Source organism: Aquila chrysaetos, chromosome 3 (assembly GCF_900496995.4).
Source record: "Aquila chrysaetos chrysaetos chromosome 3, bAquChr1.4, whole genome shotgun sequence".
Lineage (NCBI taxonomy): Eukaryota > Metazoa > Chordata > Aves > Accipitriformes > Accipitridae > Aquila > Aquila chrysaetos.
This window is the reverse complement of record NC_044006.1, coordinates 53,263,581-53,281,486: the sequence shown is the minus strand read 5'-3', so window position 1 is coordinate 53,281,486 and position 17,906 is coordinate 53,263,581. Positions and strand designations below refer to the sequence as shown.

Here is a 17,906-nt window from a genome sequence, read left to right as displayed (position 1 = left end):
AAGTAGCAAAGAATAAAAAGAATCTGAGTTTGCTTTACGTATGGTAAGATGATAGGGCAGTATGTGCACACAGTTTGCCATTGAGAGTGTAGCAAATACACTTTGGAACAACTGCTGTGACCTTACTGCACTTTTTTAGAATGTGCATCACCATGGTATGTGATTACTATTAAATGGAATATGCAGTATGTGAAGAATGAACCCATGAAAACAGTTGACAGTGGCATTGATGTTCATGTATTTTTACAAGTTAGAGGTATTACATATATAATGAAATACGACTAAGAAATTTTGATCACTTCTGAGACTGTAGGAAGCAGTGTTGGAAACTGATTGCAGAAGCTCAAGAAAACACATCTTTGCACAAGCAGACAGAATACAGAAAAGATCTGGCATAGCGCCTCATGATAATTGTCGATATGTTCTGATTTTTAGTATTTTGTTGTTAGTATCAGTTGAATTCAAAGCTCTCATTTTAAAATGAATTTTCACATCTAAACCTTTAACTTCACTCTGCTTCATTCTTCAAAGATTTCTGTAGATGCCTACAAAGTACATTAGGGAGCAATTTTTCAGATACTAAAGACAACAGAATTACAGCCAGACTGCCTTCTGAATGTACCTTTTAAAAACCTGCAGATTTCCTCAAAATTGCAGATTTCCTCAAAAATGCAATGACAGATGCATTTCTAGGCACTTCTTGTATTCATTCTTGCAAAAAGACTTTTTACCTCCCTGAGAGTTATTTTCCAAGACATAAGTAGGCAACACAAAACTTGTGTATAGTAACATGATACTGGATCTGGTGAAGAACAAACTCAAGTGATGAGAGTTGCTATCTTAACAAGCTCTTTTTAATTCCAGTTCATTACAATTGGCTGGTATCTGCAATGAGGAAACAACATGCTTAGGAACGCATACATTTTAGGAACTGAATTTTCAATATGTTTCATGTCAGCTGTAATGTTACTTTCATTATTAAAAGTTCTACTTGCATTCATGGCCACCCTGTAAATAAAGCGATCTGAAGCCTTTTCACTTGAAGAAGATGAGAATAAGTTAAATTCTGTCTCTAACAGCGTAATGATGAAGTTGTATGAAATCTTGAGCTTACCTTTTTTTCAGATACATGACATCCTTTTTGGAATGCTAAGAAACCCCACATTTGTAGAAACATAGGCCTGTTGATCCATCTTTTCCCTCATTGATTAGAAGAACATCTGTACTTTTCTTAGTGGTTTTTTTGTCAGAAATGATGTTGAAATCGAGGCTGTCATGCTTCAAAGTGAAATAGGTCATAAATCATTTGTTTTGTTGTAGTTGGTAAAATAAGTCAGATGTTTTTAATTCTTCTGCCCCTTCTCTTGAGGAATTGGTGATATTCAGTGATAAGTATTTCCATCTTTAGGAGACTTACCAGACACACGATTATAAGCCAATACAGTTGTCTAAGCAAAGTTGAAGGAACCAGTGAATGTTTATATAAGAATTCTTGTTTTGAAGGAATTTTGCTGTAAATAAGTCTTTTTTTCAGTTTGTTCTGTCACCTCTCTAAATACCTACACTATCCAAGGTAGTAGCCAAACTGGAGACCGATAAATCCTTCGTGTGACCAACTTGCCTTTTGTAACAAATTACTCAATTTGAGCAAGAATGACACCTACCTGCATAGTCTTAAATTAAATGATAATGGTGATTAGCTATTTAAGGTTATGGTCTACGCTTAGAGCTAAGGGAAGTTAGGCTTTTTCCAACAGTTAGAATTTTTTGGTTTTTTATAACTGTGTAAGGTAAATTTGCCCCCACGTATTTTCCATATGTGTCAATTTTATAGTATAACTGAAAGACTGTTCCACCTGATTTGTTTTTTTCCTCTTATTGACTCTCTTACCCATTTACAAAGTGTACTTCTGAAAAGATGGTTAATATGAAGTCTACAAAGTTGGCGGTTTTTTGGAAATGTTAATGAAATTCTATACCTCAACCTTAACCACTATGTAAAGAAATCTTACGTTGGGTGCTATTAATAATTAGAAAAGTATATTAAGCCATGATATTTTAAAAAGCCATCAATTGTTATCCTTCAGAAGTTATTAACCTTAGTTATATTATATGATTGTAATTAATTTCATCACAAACTGAAAACGGTTTTTGTTTATGGAGTATTAAAAAAAAAAAAAACAAAACAACTGAAATTCATTTTCCCAAGTTGCCCTAGTTGCTAATTTTAGCTAAGTTTCATGTAGTCAGTTGTGACATAACTAGAAAATTGAGGAAAGGCTAAGAACTTTGCATAAGACAAGCAGTGTGGGAGGTCCAAGTATTAATTTTTGTGAAAGAATCAGATGTCCAAAATGTAACAGAAAAGGGGAGAAAAAAAATGAAAACATGAGGTAAAATTGTGAATCCATTCCAGATAATTCTGCATGTTTCTACTACCAAATCAAAGCACTTTTTTAGTCAGAAGTCTGCTTGTCTTTCTGTAAAAGGTTATATTATTTTCATGCATTAAGGTATTTTCTACGTTTTTCAGTGATTGAACAGTATGTATTGATTTATGCTGAGCATGAATTTGCTAATTATAAAGGGAAATCTCTGTGATACTGGCATTAACGTTATAAGCAGTTACACATCATATATTATTACTGCTGTTTCGGAGGTACAATTTCAGGTCTTCCAAGGTCTAAGGAACATTAAAAGGAATACAGTGATTTCATAAATTTAATCCTGACCTCTGGTGGCTATTGTTGTGGAATCACTGCCTTAATTCAGTCGTGGAAGTTGGTTTTTCTTGTGTTTCTCTGGAAGAAGATTCCTTTCATTTGTCTTAAGCATATGTGTTTACTGATGCAATATAAATTTTACGTTTATTTTTAGCCAATAGACTACAAATTATATTTTCCTTTATATTATTAAATACTATTTCTGTGAATTATTTTGAAAATACAAGCAAGGAACAAAAATCAGAGAGAACGTCCTTTGAGGGACTTCCATAACTGTCACTTGTTCCATATATTTTGTTCACCAAAACAGTTGCTCCTGGGTAGCTAATGTATTGTAAAATTTAATTTTTTCTTACTTTGTGGTTATTTATTTATGCAATTGTCTTCAGAGCTCTTGTTACTCCCTGCTTCCATTATCTTAAAATGCTCTGTGGTTTGATTATTTCTTTAAATGTTTAATTGTTTGCTGGGGTATGTAACTGAGCACATCATAAGGTATTAAGGCATAAGGAGATGTCAGTGTTAAAGGTGAACTGCAAAGCTTTAAAAGAAGAAATTATAAGGATGTACATCAATAGTATTTATGGGCTTGCAGAAGATCTCTATGCAGGTAAACTGCTGGGGCCATGAGACAAAACACAGAAGTCCAATAGGCCTTGCATAGACACCTGTTAACGCTGAAGTTGGTATGTGGACTACAGCCTTCATATATTGCAGATGAGTGAGAAATTAATCTTAAACTAAGATATTTTGAAGCTAATAACTCAGCCCCAACTGTCTGTCTGCTCTGACTCAGCAGAATTTCTGTCATGCGGGAAGTTGCCAAGATGCTCGTGAGGCTCCCATCAGCGCAGCACCTGGCTGCTTTTTCCATAGATTACAGGGCAGTTTGTTATCTTGTCATGTTTCAACTTGCACTTTACCAGAAGGCATAAGGCATTTGAAAGGAGGAGGTATCAGATGAGAAACAGCACGGGCTACCGTGTTGTTGTGGTTCACTTCTGTGATGTCTAAGAGCTAGGCTCCTGTGAAATGAGGCAGGATTTCTGAAGCTCCAGACAGTTGTTCTGAATGTGTGTAGCAAAATCCCTTTTATAAGTAAAAGGTCTTTTGCAGAAATTTCAGCTGCTAAGGAGTCTGGAAGGTCTAATGAGATAAGGCTTTTATGTCTTTCCATAAAGCATCTAAGAGTCTTTGATTGTTGCACACAGAAATGATTCACAGGAAGAGAAGCATGTCCACTGTGGTAGATTACAAGAATCATACACGACATCTTTATCAATTAAGCCTAAATAAAATGGGAGTTAAAAGAAGTATTCCATAATAGAGTTTCTATTAAACTGCTAGTGTTATTAATCTGGGACATGTGCCAAAATCTGAATAAAGAAATTGGTGCCAGGCACTGTGTAGGCACTTGTTCGGTCTACATTCAGACATACATCTGGCAATACACAAATGATGTGCAGTGCCTCTATGAGTTGCCTGGACTGCTGTTTGCTGCAATTTTCTTTATTTCTCCTAAAATAAGGTGGTAATCTCAGTGTGGTATCTTCCTTTTTACTGAGGAAGTCAGGAATTGAAAGGGCACTGTGTCAGCTCCGCAAATTCTTGTCTAATGCAGGTTTATTCATTCTCTTAATACAAACTCGATGACTATTGATCCCATTTATAACAGTGTTCTTATTGATTTTCTCAAGCATGACAGTCCTTTGTAAATAAGCCCTGATATAGACTATGGCAGATGTCTGAGCAGTATACCTTTTTTTTGATGTAGACATAGTATTTGGGTCTGAAATGCTATGACGCCCTTCCATCTCTAATACCATTATTTTTGTTTCAGGCTCTGATATAATAAACAGCTCTGAGGGGAAACACAGCTGTTCTTGCTTTCTTATTTTAAAAGATTGATCTGCTGTTTTAAGAGCCTGCCTGTCAGTTTTATGGTTACTCACAAGTACCCAGCATGTTCTTTTCATTTGGATTTTTTTTTTTTTTTTAAACCTGTAACTGCTACTTTGGCTTGTGCTTGCCTTTTGGAGATTCGTTGTTACAGGTTTGCACAGTCTGTAGAACCAAAATTCTCATAGAAGCTGAAAGGGATTGCGGTGTTAGGTGAGTGAAAGAGGATTTTTTTTAAAATGTCTTATGTTAAATGTAAAATTTCTGCTCTTTTTCAATTTTAAGAAATTCCTTCAAACTGAGGATGAGTCTATGATACTGCCTTTAATTGACTATCGAGAGATTGGTGACTTTCAGAAAGAGTAAATCTTGGGGTGTATAAATATCTTTTAGAAAGCAAAACTATGTTTAGTATTATATAGAAATATTAAACGTATAATATGAAACACTGCAGTACTGCATTTTAATCATTTAAAGTATAAAGCTTTGCATTGACCTTTAAATCTGAATTCCTTTGTTTTCTGTACATGTTTAAATTCATAATATGGTTTTTGTTTTTAGACAGTAGTATCTCTTTTTGCAGTTTTGGGTGATTTACCTGTTACCTATGGTTACTGTGATGCAATTTACTATATATAAAGCTATTTTGTGTTTCAAATGAAATAAGTTTTTGTAGCATAAAAATTCCCGTAGGTCTGCAGGAAACACCACATAAGATTCAAATGAATGGAAAATAGAAATCAAGCTTTATTTCAAATAATAATGTATTTAGAAATTGTCTTTATACAGGTAAATGGTTGCAGTTTTGTGACAAGAACAGCTATACCTGCAGACTTAATCAGGGTACAGTATTGCAAATTGAATCGTAATACTAATGGTGAATACTAAAAACCTCAAACAATTTGTTTTGAACAAAAACTATGTTGCTGACTAATATTTTATTTTGCATGCTGTGCTCTGCATCTGCATTTATATATTAATATAGGGTTTTATATAGTGTTATATATTAATATAGTGTGTCATTAAACTTGAAATGCAAAACAATTTACTACTATTAAGGCTAAGATTATAAAGCAGAACTTGAAGAAATGCTTTATGTCAGTGCTTTTGAGGTGTGAATTATACTAACAAAGGAGGTTACCATGGCAATAAGATCTTCGATGCTGTATTGTATGTTAATGTTCTAAGGTGCCATTTGATATTTGAGTTTACTTACTGTGATAAAGCATAAAAAAATGGCATGTTAAGGAACTTGGATTGATTTAGGAAGAAGAATTTGGAGTTGGAGAGATTTGTTCTGAGCATGGAATGCAGCACTCTCACACGCAGCTAGAGGTGATGGAGGATGAATTGGCTGGGAAACAACAAGAGATTGAAGAGCTAAACAGAGAGCTAGAAGAAATGAGGGCAGCATATGGTACAGAAGGATTGCAACAGGTATAATTACCTTATGTTGCTTTCTACTTGCTACTTGGTTACATGCAAAAATGCAGAGTGTCACCTGAAAGAGTTCACACTTGATGGCAGCTGTTCAGAATGCAGTCAGTGTGTGATACAGAATTACACATAATTTCTTTAAATCACATACCATGCACTCTATTTCTTTGAATGGCATTTCCATTGTGTGTCCTTTTTCTCTGTATTTTGTGACTAAAATTCCAGTCTTTGCAGTGACTTTCTTCAAATCAGGAATGGAAAGACAATTTTCTTCAAGAAAAGCCTTAATTCTTCTCTAGTTGTGCAAAGACTGCATTACTTTAATACCTTCCTGTTCCTCCAAGATCAAAAATCCTCAGGTTTCACTTCCTAAGGAATGATATAACTGAGTTGATCCTTGAACTAAAAAGGTATTTGTATGTCAGACTTCCCAGTCTGAAATACAAGGCAACTGTGTCAGAATGTTTTAATAAACATCTAATAACTTGGGATTACAGGGAAGTATTTCTTATTTTAGAAATACCATTGAAATTTAAAGTTAGGTTTTAAAATAAAGAATATTCTTCCAGTTTAAGCAAGTGGTGCAATGCACTGAAGTCAGTGCTTTGTCGTGCTTGATGTCTTATCTCTCTCTCTTTTAATTTGGATTCAGGTCACATCATTGTGTTTTTCTATTTGTTGCAAAGTGGAATACAAAAATTGTTCCAATATTCAGTCATTCTCACCGTCATTGTTATTGCACAGTTATAATTTTTTCTGCTTTCATTTGTATTTTATCTATGAAAATGGATGTCATGTTTTCCACCATACTAGAGTGATCTTTAGGTGGTTGCCCTGGAGGAGATGGTTTATCATTCTTTTGTCCGTTGATGAATCTCTGTGTTGCATTTTAAGTCAAACTTAGCTTCTAATTACTGTTTTGTATCTGTTGTGCTAAACATAATAGTCATAATTACAGCATAATAAAGAACATAAGCATAATTTTAGTTTCTCACAATTGTGACTACTGTTAGTTTTTCCTGAAAAACCTGAAAGTGAAAATGTTTGCATTTTAAAAATGGCTATGATTACTATTTTTAAAATAAATTAAAAATATATTAAAACGAAACAGGCTGTGGTACAATAATATTTTAATAGTTGCAGCATATTTTCGTGTGATAGTGGTACGGTGCGTAATATCTCAGTTGAGAAATACATATGGTTTATTTTTCAGAAGAAACAAAAGAATTGTAAAAGGGGAGTGCGGCGGATATGTTGTGTGCTTTAGTTCTGCCTGTTTGTTAAAGAAAAGGACTGAATTAAAAAAGTTGAAAACTACCATATAACAGATAAATTTACTACTTTGATTTTATTGAACAGATGCAAAAGGAAAGATATGACACACTTAAGTGTCTGATCTGTTCCTAATTTTCTCTATTATAACAAACATCTAGTATTTCCACTAGGTCTGTGCTTTTAAAGTAGGAGTTCACTGCAGTGTTCTGAAAAGAACCTTAAAAGAATTTCCTCAAATACTTTGCATAGTTTGGCTTGTTTAAGGGACTTCTGTTTTTTATGTCCCACTGAATAATGTCCCTATCCTCTAAATCAGTAAGCTTTTTCTGGAAGCATTATAATTTTAACTTCAAGACTCAGCATATAACCTGGAGAAGCTTCTTTTTGGGAGCACTGTAAACAAAACAGTTACAGAAGGTGACTGATGGTTTAAGAAATGTGCAATACGTAGAGGTGAAGCTTCCACTAGCCTTAAATGAGTTCAAATTGACAAAGTGACTTTAAAGTGAGTAACACATCTATTTATATAATTGCACGTGAAAATAGTCCCATATTGTAGACTTTCTGACTGCCTGAGTGTAATCCTACAAAAAAAATGGAACACTTGCAAAGGATTTTTTTCTGTACATTTATCATTTCTTCATCATTACAAATTACAAAAGATTCATCTATAAAATACACTATCAGTTTTGCAGCTTAAGCTGATTTTCTAATGTAGTTATGAATAATTTCTCTGGGTTCACAATGTAGGATACTGCATGCTATCTATTATATGCTGTTAGTACAATGAGTGCAATTTATTGCACTTTCAGTGAGAGATGATATAACTTGCATTTATTGTGGGAAAAGTGTGTAGACATGAGTAGTTGTACAAAATTGCTGAAACACTCTAAGTAGATACTCTGGCTTCCTTTCTGATGGTTTGTTTATGTGGCCATGCTTTTTAGTTTAAAAGCAGGTTATATATTTAACTAATTAACATTCTTAAAGGTTCGGATTTTGTTCTTTGATAAATACATTTTATGGAGAGGTCGTATATTGTTAAATGAAGGTGGGGGGGGGAAACTGTGTCTGAACTATTTACAAATAGAGTTAGCGAAAACATAAATGCTCCAGTAGGTCTGTGTGACATCTTTTAAATGGAGAAGTTAGGGATGATGTATTCCTACTTAACAAGAATAAGCTAGTATTTTTTTTGTCTGTGGCTTTGATGTGCACTAATAGTTTAAATTTTATCTTTTGTAGCTGCAAGAATTTGAAGCTGCTATCAAAAAAAGAGATGACATTATCACTCAACTCACTACTAACCTACAGCAGGCACGGAAGGAAAAGGATGAAACTATGAGGGAGTTCTTAGAGCTTACTGAACAAAGTCAAAAACTGCAAATTCAGTTTCAGCATGTAAGTTACAGTGCTACCAATATTTATTTGGGCTTGAAAATTGGTGTCACTTTGGAGGGTCCATAAATGGCTGCTTCCTGCAGAAACACAGAAATTTTTGTGCATTTTTGAAGAATTGGTCTCAGTATAGATCAGCAGTCACTTTACCCATCCTACAGTTGTCATTATAGTACCTGGTTTGTTGTACTAATTCACTATAAAATAATAAAGATTAGTCTGTTTTCTTTCCTAGTATGTGGTAATAGCTTCTGATAAATACTGGATGATGGCAGTTATGTTAGGGAAGAACACTTGTGTAATTAGTTATCAGAGCTTTGGGCAGAAATCCAACCTGTTCTCTTTGAAATCAAAACAGCCAGCCATCAGCTTTGGTGGGCTGCCATTTCATGCTCCAGTCCTTCCTGTATTTTTGGGTAAAACCTGCCTCTTGTGGTGTTATTAGAAAGTAGTTTAAATAACAAAGATAAGCTTCAGAGAAGCATTTGTTCTAAAAAGCACTGGTGATTGAGGTGCCATGGATGCTCTGTTAATCTGCATGACTATAGTTTACGGTGTTGCAATTGAATATTGTAGTATTTTTTGCTGTTTAAGCACTTAATACAGCTTTTTTGAGCTTCAAGGAGATTATATTCTGAAGCCTGAGTTTTTAGTATTAAAAATTAGATTTTGGGGACAGTAATTATAACTAGATCATTTTACTACTTAGAAATGTTTCTGAGACAGTGTTGTCTTGTGCTAGCTCACCATAAAACGATATTAAATAATTTTATTGGTTGGCTATCACAAAAGAATAAGGATATTTCAGTTCCTCCTAAAAGAACTTATAAAATTTTGTGATAGTCTTTGGGCTTGTGATGTGGAAGAAGAAGGTAAAGATAACTCTTTCTGTACATAGTGCAAGCTATTTCTGAAAAACTTGATATATTTTAGGTTTTATCTTTTTTAACATTCAAGTTGCAGGCAAGTGAAGCCCTAAGGAACACCAGCCATAGTTGCACAGCTGCTGATTTATTGCAGGCAAAGCAACAGATACTTTCACATCAGCAACAGCTAGAAGAACAAGAAAGTCTGCTGAAGAATTATCAAAAAAAGAATGAAGAATTTGAAGTGCAGATTACATGTCTTCAAGACAAAATCACAATGTATGAAATGGTATGTTCCTTACTAAGAAAGATCTCTTTTCTAATCTCTTTTTTCTTTCCAGGATTTTGTAGTTCCTTTGAAATATAAGCGCCAAAGCACAGATTATGAGTGTGCTGCATATAATGCATACAAAGATTTTAAGTTTTTAAGACTGCTTCTGTTAACTAACACATAATATGTGTATAATTTCAAACTGAAATTTTTATGTCAGTATTAAGTATCATGTTTTAAAAAATTGCAGAAATATTTACAACAAGTGATGAAATTACACTGTATATTAGAATGCCTTCATTAGATGACATTATTTTGTTAGGAAAAAAAATGAAAAATAACTTGCTTGAACAGTCTGTTCTGTCTTAAAGAAAGAATGAACTCTTTTCTTCATGTACTTCTTTTAATTATCCTTCATGGAAAACATCTTAAAAATACCTAAAAAAATTAAATGTCATTTAAAGTGACAACAGACAAAGCTTTCGGTAGATTGTACCAAATATTTTTTTTGAAGTATCAGAGCACAACTGGAAAAAATGGAAGTGATTTTTTTTTTTGCTTTTTTGCTTTTTTTTGGGGGGCAGGGGGTGGGGATTGTCACTTATTCCAAAGGTACAGAAAACCTCCAAATGAGGTAAAAAAATAATTTATATTTATTTTTTATAAATGATCACTAGCCTTGTAAAGAAAGGCATTGTGTTTAAATAGCTAAGTCTATAAATGTTCTTATATGTTCAGATAATGAACTAAAAATGAGAACATGGTTTTGCTCTTTTTTTTTTTTTTAAAGGAAAAACACAAGAATGAGGGAGAAGATTTGAGTAAACAAGAAAAAGAAGCATTAGTTGAAGAACTGGAAGCAAAACTTGGAGAAGAAGAAAAAAAATCATTTCAGCTTACGGAAAAATTATCAGATGTCAGTAAATTACTTGAAGAATTGGAAGAACAGATTTCACTAAAGAACCAGGAGATAAGTAATATGAGAGTTGAACTTACAACCTACAAACAGAAAGAAAGACAATGTTCTGATGAAATAAAACAGTTAATGGGAACTGTGGAAGAATTGCAGAAACGATGTTATAAAGACAGCCAGTCTGAAGCTGACATTGTGCAAAGAATGGAATTAGAAACACAAAGGAGACTGGCACAACTTCAGGCTGAATTAGATGAAATGCACGGCCAGCAGATTGTACAAATGAAGCAAGAATTAATTAAGCAACATGCAATGGAAATAGAACAGCGTCTTTTGCAACAAAAAGTAGAATTGGAGAAAACTTCAAGTCTATGTTTGAATGAGAATGTTAATAAAGATCAAATGCATTTAATGAATATTAAAATTAATGAATTGAATGTGAAATTGCAAGATGCTGACAATGAAAGGAAAAAAATAAAGCAAGAATTGTCACAACAGATGGAAGTCATTTCAGCAGAGAAGTCTCTTCAACAAACTAAAATTGAAGATCTTTTCCAAGAACTTAATTTTTCAAGAGAGCAGGTTCAAAGAGCCAAACAAACGATAGTGGATATGGAATGTAGATTAAATGAAGCTGAAAAATACCAGTTTGTGATTGAAGATTTAAAAACTCAGCTGGCTTCTGCCTCTGAATTTAGGAAGGAATTGGAATTAAAACATGAGGCAGAAGTCACAAATTACAAAATAAAACTTGAAATGCTAGAAAGGGAGAAGGATGCAGTTTTGGACAGGATGGCAGAATCTCAAGAAGCAGAATTAGAGAGACTGAGAACGAAGCTTCTGTTTAGTCATGAAGAGGAACTTTCCAGACTTAAAGAAGACTTACAAAAAGAGCACACAGTGAACATGGAAAGCCTTAAAGATAACTTGAATATGCACCATAAACAGCAGTTAGATGAGGTACAAAATGAAATGAGTCAAAAGATAGAAGCCATGCAATATGAAAAGGCTAACTTAATCACAAAGCAAAATCAGTTGATATTAGAGATTTCAAACCTAAAAGATTTACAGCAGTCTATTGTAAATTCTAAATCTGAAGAAATGACACTTCAAATCCATGAGCTGCAGAATGAGATTGAAGTGCTTAGGCAAGAGGAAAAAGAAAAAGGTACCCTTGAACAAGAAATGCAAGAGCTGCAGCTTAAAACTGAGTTGATGCAGGAACAAATGAGGGAGAGGGAAGATAGCCTTCAAAAAAAGTGTTCAGAACTTGAAACACAATATAACCTTCTTAAGGAGGAAAACAAAACTCTGGAAGAGAAATTAAAAAGTATGTTGGTAAGCTCTGAAGAAAATGTCATTTTTACCAACAGTAGTAGCTCTAAGTCAGAAATTTTGGACTTGCAAAAAAGAATAGAAAAGCTGATTACTGAAAATGAGCAACTTAAAAATCAAAACAGTCAACTCCAAGAGGATACTGAAAGGCAGAAGAGTGCCTTTTCATTTACTGAGAAAAAACTTGAAGCTAATTATAAAGAGCTGCAGAAAGAATGTGCAAGTCTTCTGAAGGCAAAAACTGAGATAGAAGAGAACAAAAATAAGCAGGAAGCTGAATATAAAAGCAAACTCAAAGCTTTGAATGAAAAACTTCACCACTTACAAAGCAGTAGACCTGTTTTATTTAAAACTAAAACTTCTGGTTTTGAAGGGAGTAAAGAAATCAAGGTGTTCAAGGCAGACGCATTTGAGGTTGGAGAAGTTGTTGAGAAAGGTGCGACAGAACTTATGGAAAAGCTTGAAGTTACCCAGCGTGAGAAACTGGAATTATCCCTGAGACTATCCAATCTCTCTGAACAGTTGAAGTCAAAGCATAGTGAAATTTGTCATTTAAATGAAAAAGTTAAATCCTTAAAAGATGAGAAAGAACAAGTTCTAGCAAAATGTAAAGAACTAGAAGTCATAATTAGCCATACTCAGAGAGGAAATAGTAGTAGTGATGACCCTAAGACAAAATGTTCTAAAGCTCCAAAGACTGCTGCTCCAGCATCTGAAAATAGAAATAAAACCCCTGGTCCAAGGAATAAAGTTGATGAAAGAGTAAATGTAAGAGGAAATCTAGTTTCGGGTAAAGATATCAGTCATGAGGTAACAAAAAGAAAGGAGGTTCAGCAAATGTTGAAACAGGAACAGCAGTCTCTTGTAGAACATTTGCATGGGATGACAGACAGGCTGACAGATGAAACATCGTTAATAGCCATTACACAGAGTGAAAATAATATTCTTCAGCAGCAAGTGGATGCCTTAAAATCAGAACGGGTATGTTACATGAAGCAGTGTAGAAAATAATTTACCTATGAAAATTTGTAGGAGCTTGCACTTGGAAATTTGCATCATATTTTTCCTATTAGATGCTTTGAAGTACAGGTGAATGGTTGTGTGTGTGTGGCAGCGTGGCCAATGGTTGAAAGTGGTTACATGAATGACCAGAATGATAGCCAGAGTCAATGTGTGTGAGGATGCTATTTTTCAGTGAAAGAAATGCTCTTCCCTTACATTTAATTAAATCAGCAACAACAAAAGATAAGGAGAAGATGTCTAGAGCACTTCACACTTGGATATAGCATTTAACTTACTTAATTGAGGTGAAATCTTATTGAGGACAAAATTTTTTAATCTGATTAGCTTTTCAGTTCTCTAAGTACTCATTCAAACAATATGAAGAGATAATGAAACTCTTCTTCAGTAATCTTTCATCAAACTTGTAAAAAACTAATCTTCCATTATCAAAATTATTCTTTATATGTGGTTACCATTTCTTAAGAAATGTGTCTGGATGTGAGCATGAGAAATGTGTGAAGATACAGAAGTTATGCATATCATGTGATTAACCAATCTCTATGTTTTGCTGAAGAAATTTTGCTTGTATTTTTTGGTATTGTAAATGAATTGCAGGTGGTATGGGAAGGATTGTTATTTCCGAATAAAAATAGCCAAGTATTGAATTACCAGTATTTAATTAGGTGCTGGCATCATAAATCTGGCTTTAAATTTATATATAGTGATGAAGTTGAATAGCATGCTGCAAGAAGTATGCAACTAAGTTTTTCTGTAGAAAAACTAATACCACTACTGCCTAATTTTATGTTGTGTTGTAGTTTGTTCATTTCCTAAGAAATAAAATCACAAGCAAAGCCACATTGGAAACAGTTGTGAGATTATAGAAAAGAGCTACAGCTGTAAAATGTATTTTATTTTTTTATGAGGATGTGGTAAGGGTCTTGCAATTTCCTGCCATAGAACTAAAAAATCATTGTGGTCCAGAGGTGTCTAAAAACCTTTTCAAACTTGAACTCTAAATAGCGCATTATTGGCATATCCTAAACATGTTTTTGCTTTAGCAATAACATCCCCAAAAGTGCAGACTAGAACTACAAGCCTTGGAAATCAGTATTTATAAGGTCTGCTAATAATAAAGTCTTTTTTCCTGTATTTGGAGTGAACTTTCTTAACCTACTCTGTTGGTAGTGATATTGCTTTCACTTCATCGGGGTAAAATTTGTTGAGTTTTTATTGCTGCAAAATAGGAATTGAAGCATATTGAGTTTTGTTGATTTTAGTTTGATTTTTATTTTAAGTTGAAGAAGCGTCATACTATTTTGTTACAGTTCAATTTTCCCAACTACGTATGTTTAAATTTACCTAATGCATACCATATCTGCAGCATTCCATTCAACATATTATTAATTTCAAAAATTCACAAAGACGGGACCTTTTTGTTTTCTTGTTTCTCACTCTTTGTAAAATGTGTCTTTTTATTCAAAGACTGATTTACAGCTACAGATGGAAGCACAGCGCATTTGCCTATCCCTGGTTTATTCAGCTCATGTAGACCAGGTTCGTGAGTACTTGAAAGCAGAAAAAGAGAGTGCACTTTGCAGTCTTAAAGAGGAGCTTGTACGTAGTCATCTACAAGACATGAATGATCTTAAAAAAATGCATCAGCTGGAGCTCCAGACCTTGAAAATTCAAAAAGCAGGTAACTTGACCAAAATTACGGGAGTGAAGCTCTTCATATGAAAAACAGTGACTTTAAAAGAAAACAAGCACAAGAGTTTGTGCATGTAGCTGTCCAATAAATTGGTTTTATAGAACATTTTGAAGTGTTTTTGTACCAAATTGTTTACCCATTACAAGAAGTCTATTACTCATGGTACTTTAAAAAAAAAAAAAAAAAAAAAAATAGTGTAACAAAAAAAAAAAAAAAAAGGAATAGGAAGTGTTACAACTCATGTTTTGCTATATTATATTAGGCCAATTAATTGTAAAGAACTGTATAATAGATTCACCTATAAGGTTGTATTCTGTACTGAAATAATAAGCAAATGCATCAGCAAAATATGTTTGGACTTGTTTCATTCAACGTTCTTTGAATTGTTGCATTGACTTCCTGCCCACATTAGGTAAGCTTCTTTGCTACTACTTTTTCCCTCAGTGAGCTTTTATGTTATCATGATGGTTTTCTATCCCTACTTTTTCTGTCATCCCATGATTTGCCCTCGTGTATATTTTTGGCATAAGTTCTTTGCCCTCCAGTGTGTTTCTGTAAAGTTTGATCTTTCTAGAGGTCACTAACACACGGTCATTTCTTATCACTTACTCCTCTTGAACATGCAGTTCTATGGTAATAATTGAAACTGTCTGTGTGATGGAACAAGAAAGAGGGGAACAAAAAACCTATGCCTCTCCAAGAGCTGAAGAGGCAACCTCACTGAGGCAGGAAATCAGGCCTTTAAATAGTTGTTGTGCATCTAGTGTTTAGAAATAATATGAATAATTTATATTCATAGATGATGAAGTCATATCTACACAAAGACTTATAGAAAAGCTGAATGAAGCTGTAACTGAGGAATGTTCTAGGCTTGCTCAGGTAAGACTTACCAAAAAGCCTTTTTTAAAATGGAAATTTTGAAAAAGAAAAATCATGTATACAGTGAGTCATCATATTTTTCTACATAATTTTTAACAGGTTTTCTTTGCAGCTTTTCTCTTTGCATTGATCTCAAAATAGAGACTGCTAAACCTGATCTTCCAAAATAACTTTGCAAGGGTTTGGTGGGGTTTTTTTTTCCTAAACTGTTTTATGTCCTCGTCCAGAGAATTCTTTTGTCTTATGTTATCATGATGGTTTTCTATCCCTACTTTTTCTGTCATCCCGTGATTTGCCCCTGTGTATATTTCTGGCATAAGTTCTTTGCCCTCCAGTATGTTTCTGCAAAGTTTCATCTTTCTAGAAGTCACTAACACACAAAGTCATTTCTTATAACTTACTCCTCTTGAACATGCAGTTCTACGGTAATAATTGAACTATTAATCAATCAATCTCCTATCTAATGTTTGTCTTATATCTACTAGTTTGGAATTATTTTTTCCCTTTCTGTGTGTCACTGGCTATATGTTTTTGATTTAACAGCAGTCTGATGTCACGCACATATTGACACTCTCATATCTGCAATAAGATAGTAATTTCTGTCTTAGCTGCAGCATATCTTTCAAAGACTTAAAAGTGTCTAAGAATCTAACAAAATTGCTGTCTATAGTGTTTCAATAACTAAATATTATAGTCAAAAATTGAAGCTTATTTTTAGTCTGTATTCTAGTATCAGCCAGCAATAATACTATTTTGCCATATCTTTTTTTTGTAGAGTGCTAGTAATCAATGGCCCTTACAGGTACTTTTTGACCATCAGTAAAGTTACTTCTTGAACTTATTTCTGGGTAGATTAAGCTACTTCTATCATTCATTATAAGCCATGGTTTTTCAATCTTAAATACTTCAAATGGTTGGTTTTGGTGTTTTGGTTTCTTTTCCTTCTTTGCTGGACTTTCAACACCTTTTTGGGAAAGTGGATAGCAGCACTTTTTTTACTTCAGAGCCAACATAGGAGAGATTAAGCAGGACTCCATGATAGCTCACGGAAAGTAGCAGCTGAATGAGAGTCTTCGGCATTAGTTGTTTCACAGCTGGGAAGATCTGTATGATGCCATGTTGAGCTTTTGGAGAAATTATGGTTTTACTTTTGTAAGTTGAATTTGGTGTCTGTTAAGTCCAAAATCTTTAAATAAAGAATCCCACTTATTCTGAGCAGTCCTTTTCATTTATCTTCAAAAATCATATGGATAAATCTGTTTGACTACTCGTTGTAACTGTGGCAACTATTCTGATGGCCATGTAGCACTAACAAACGTGAGGCATTCTATTTATGACTTGCTTGTGTTTTCTTATGCCATCCCCTTTTATCTTATTTGCTCAATACCTAAGAACAAGATGAATTGTAATCTCTAAAAAGATACAAATTTCTGCAGTAGGGAATCCTTCTTCCAAGTAAAATTGTAGTTAATGAGAATGAGACATTTACAATGTAAATTTGCTTTCAGCATTAATGAAGGAGGCCTTTCGCTGCAAGATTTTAATACTTGGCAGTTCCAAATTAATTAACAATTCCAAAATACGTGTATTTATGCTTTAGCTGAAAAGTCTTTCCATACCTGTTTCTTTTATCAGGAGTTTTAGATTGTCTAGGTTCTTATGACTCAACATCTATGCCATCATTTCAATAGAAGATAATATGCACAAAATACTACTTTCCTGCCACTATTTTTCTTGCTTTCTTTGTGAATTGTGATTGATAAGTTAATAAAAAATTCTTAACTTTTTTTCTTTGTTTCATTTGTTGTGCAGGTTTTGTGTGACAAGCAGCATGAACATTCTTCAGCTGCTGTAGAAGTTGGTGGTAGGGAACAGCATATTTTCTGTAGACCTGCTGCTGTGAAAGAAAACCTGAGTGTAGAATTACCAATACACAGAGGTCAAGCTCAAGGTAATGACATTGTACTATCATGCTGTTTAAAAAAAAATAAAAATACTGATTTCAAGTATTTCAGACTGGCAATTGTGCTGTTACTTGTTCAGGTGCTAATTAATGTGCCTAAATAGCTGCTTTAGAGAGTTCTTCACTATTCTGAACCACTTTCATTATGACTATTTTCTTGTGCTGTTTTCATTATAGTGGAAAGTGGTGAAAAAAGTGTTTTGGTTTGGTTTGTTTTTTTTCCCCTCCTCCTTT

The 17,906-nt window shown here is 33.8% G+C and overlaps 1 protein-coding gene across 10 annotated transcripts in view; it reads left to right on the top strand.

Moving 5' to 3' along the window:
* The window catches only part of AKAP9 (A-kinase anchoring protein 9), a 123,160-nt gene that overhangs the window by 37,614 nt on the left and 67,640 nt on the right, over positions 1-17,906 (top strand). For 6 of the 10 annotated variants that reach the window (XM_030008497.2, XM_030008496.2, XM_030008492.2 and 3 more), the window contains exons 4-11: positions 5,412-5,465; positions 5,889-6,059; positions 8,580-8,735; positions 9,690-9,887; positions 10,660-13,098; positions 14,605-14,818; positions 15,630-15,709; positions 17,522-17,660. In XM_030008497.2, the coding sequence (XP_029864357.1) occupies positions 5,412-5,465; positions 5,889-6,059; positions 8,580-8,735; positions 9,690-9,887; positions 10,660-13,098; positions 14,605-14,818; positions 15,630-15,709; positions 17,522-17,660 (3,451 nt within the window). Of the gene's footprint in view, positions 1-5,411; positions 5,466-5,888; positions 6,060-6,286; positions 6,470-8,579; positions 8,736-9,689; positions 9,888-10,659; positions 13,099-14,604; positions 14,819-15,629; positions 15,710-17,521; positions 17,661-17,906 lie in introns of those variants that run through there. The other 4 variants (XM_030008499.2, XM_030008498.2, XM_030008494.2 and 1 more) reach the window with 3 other exon arrangements.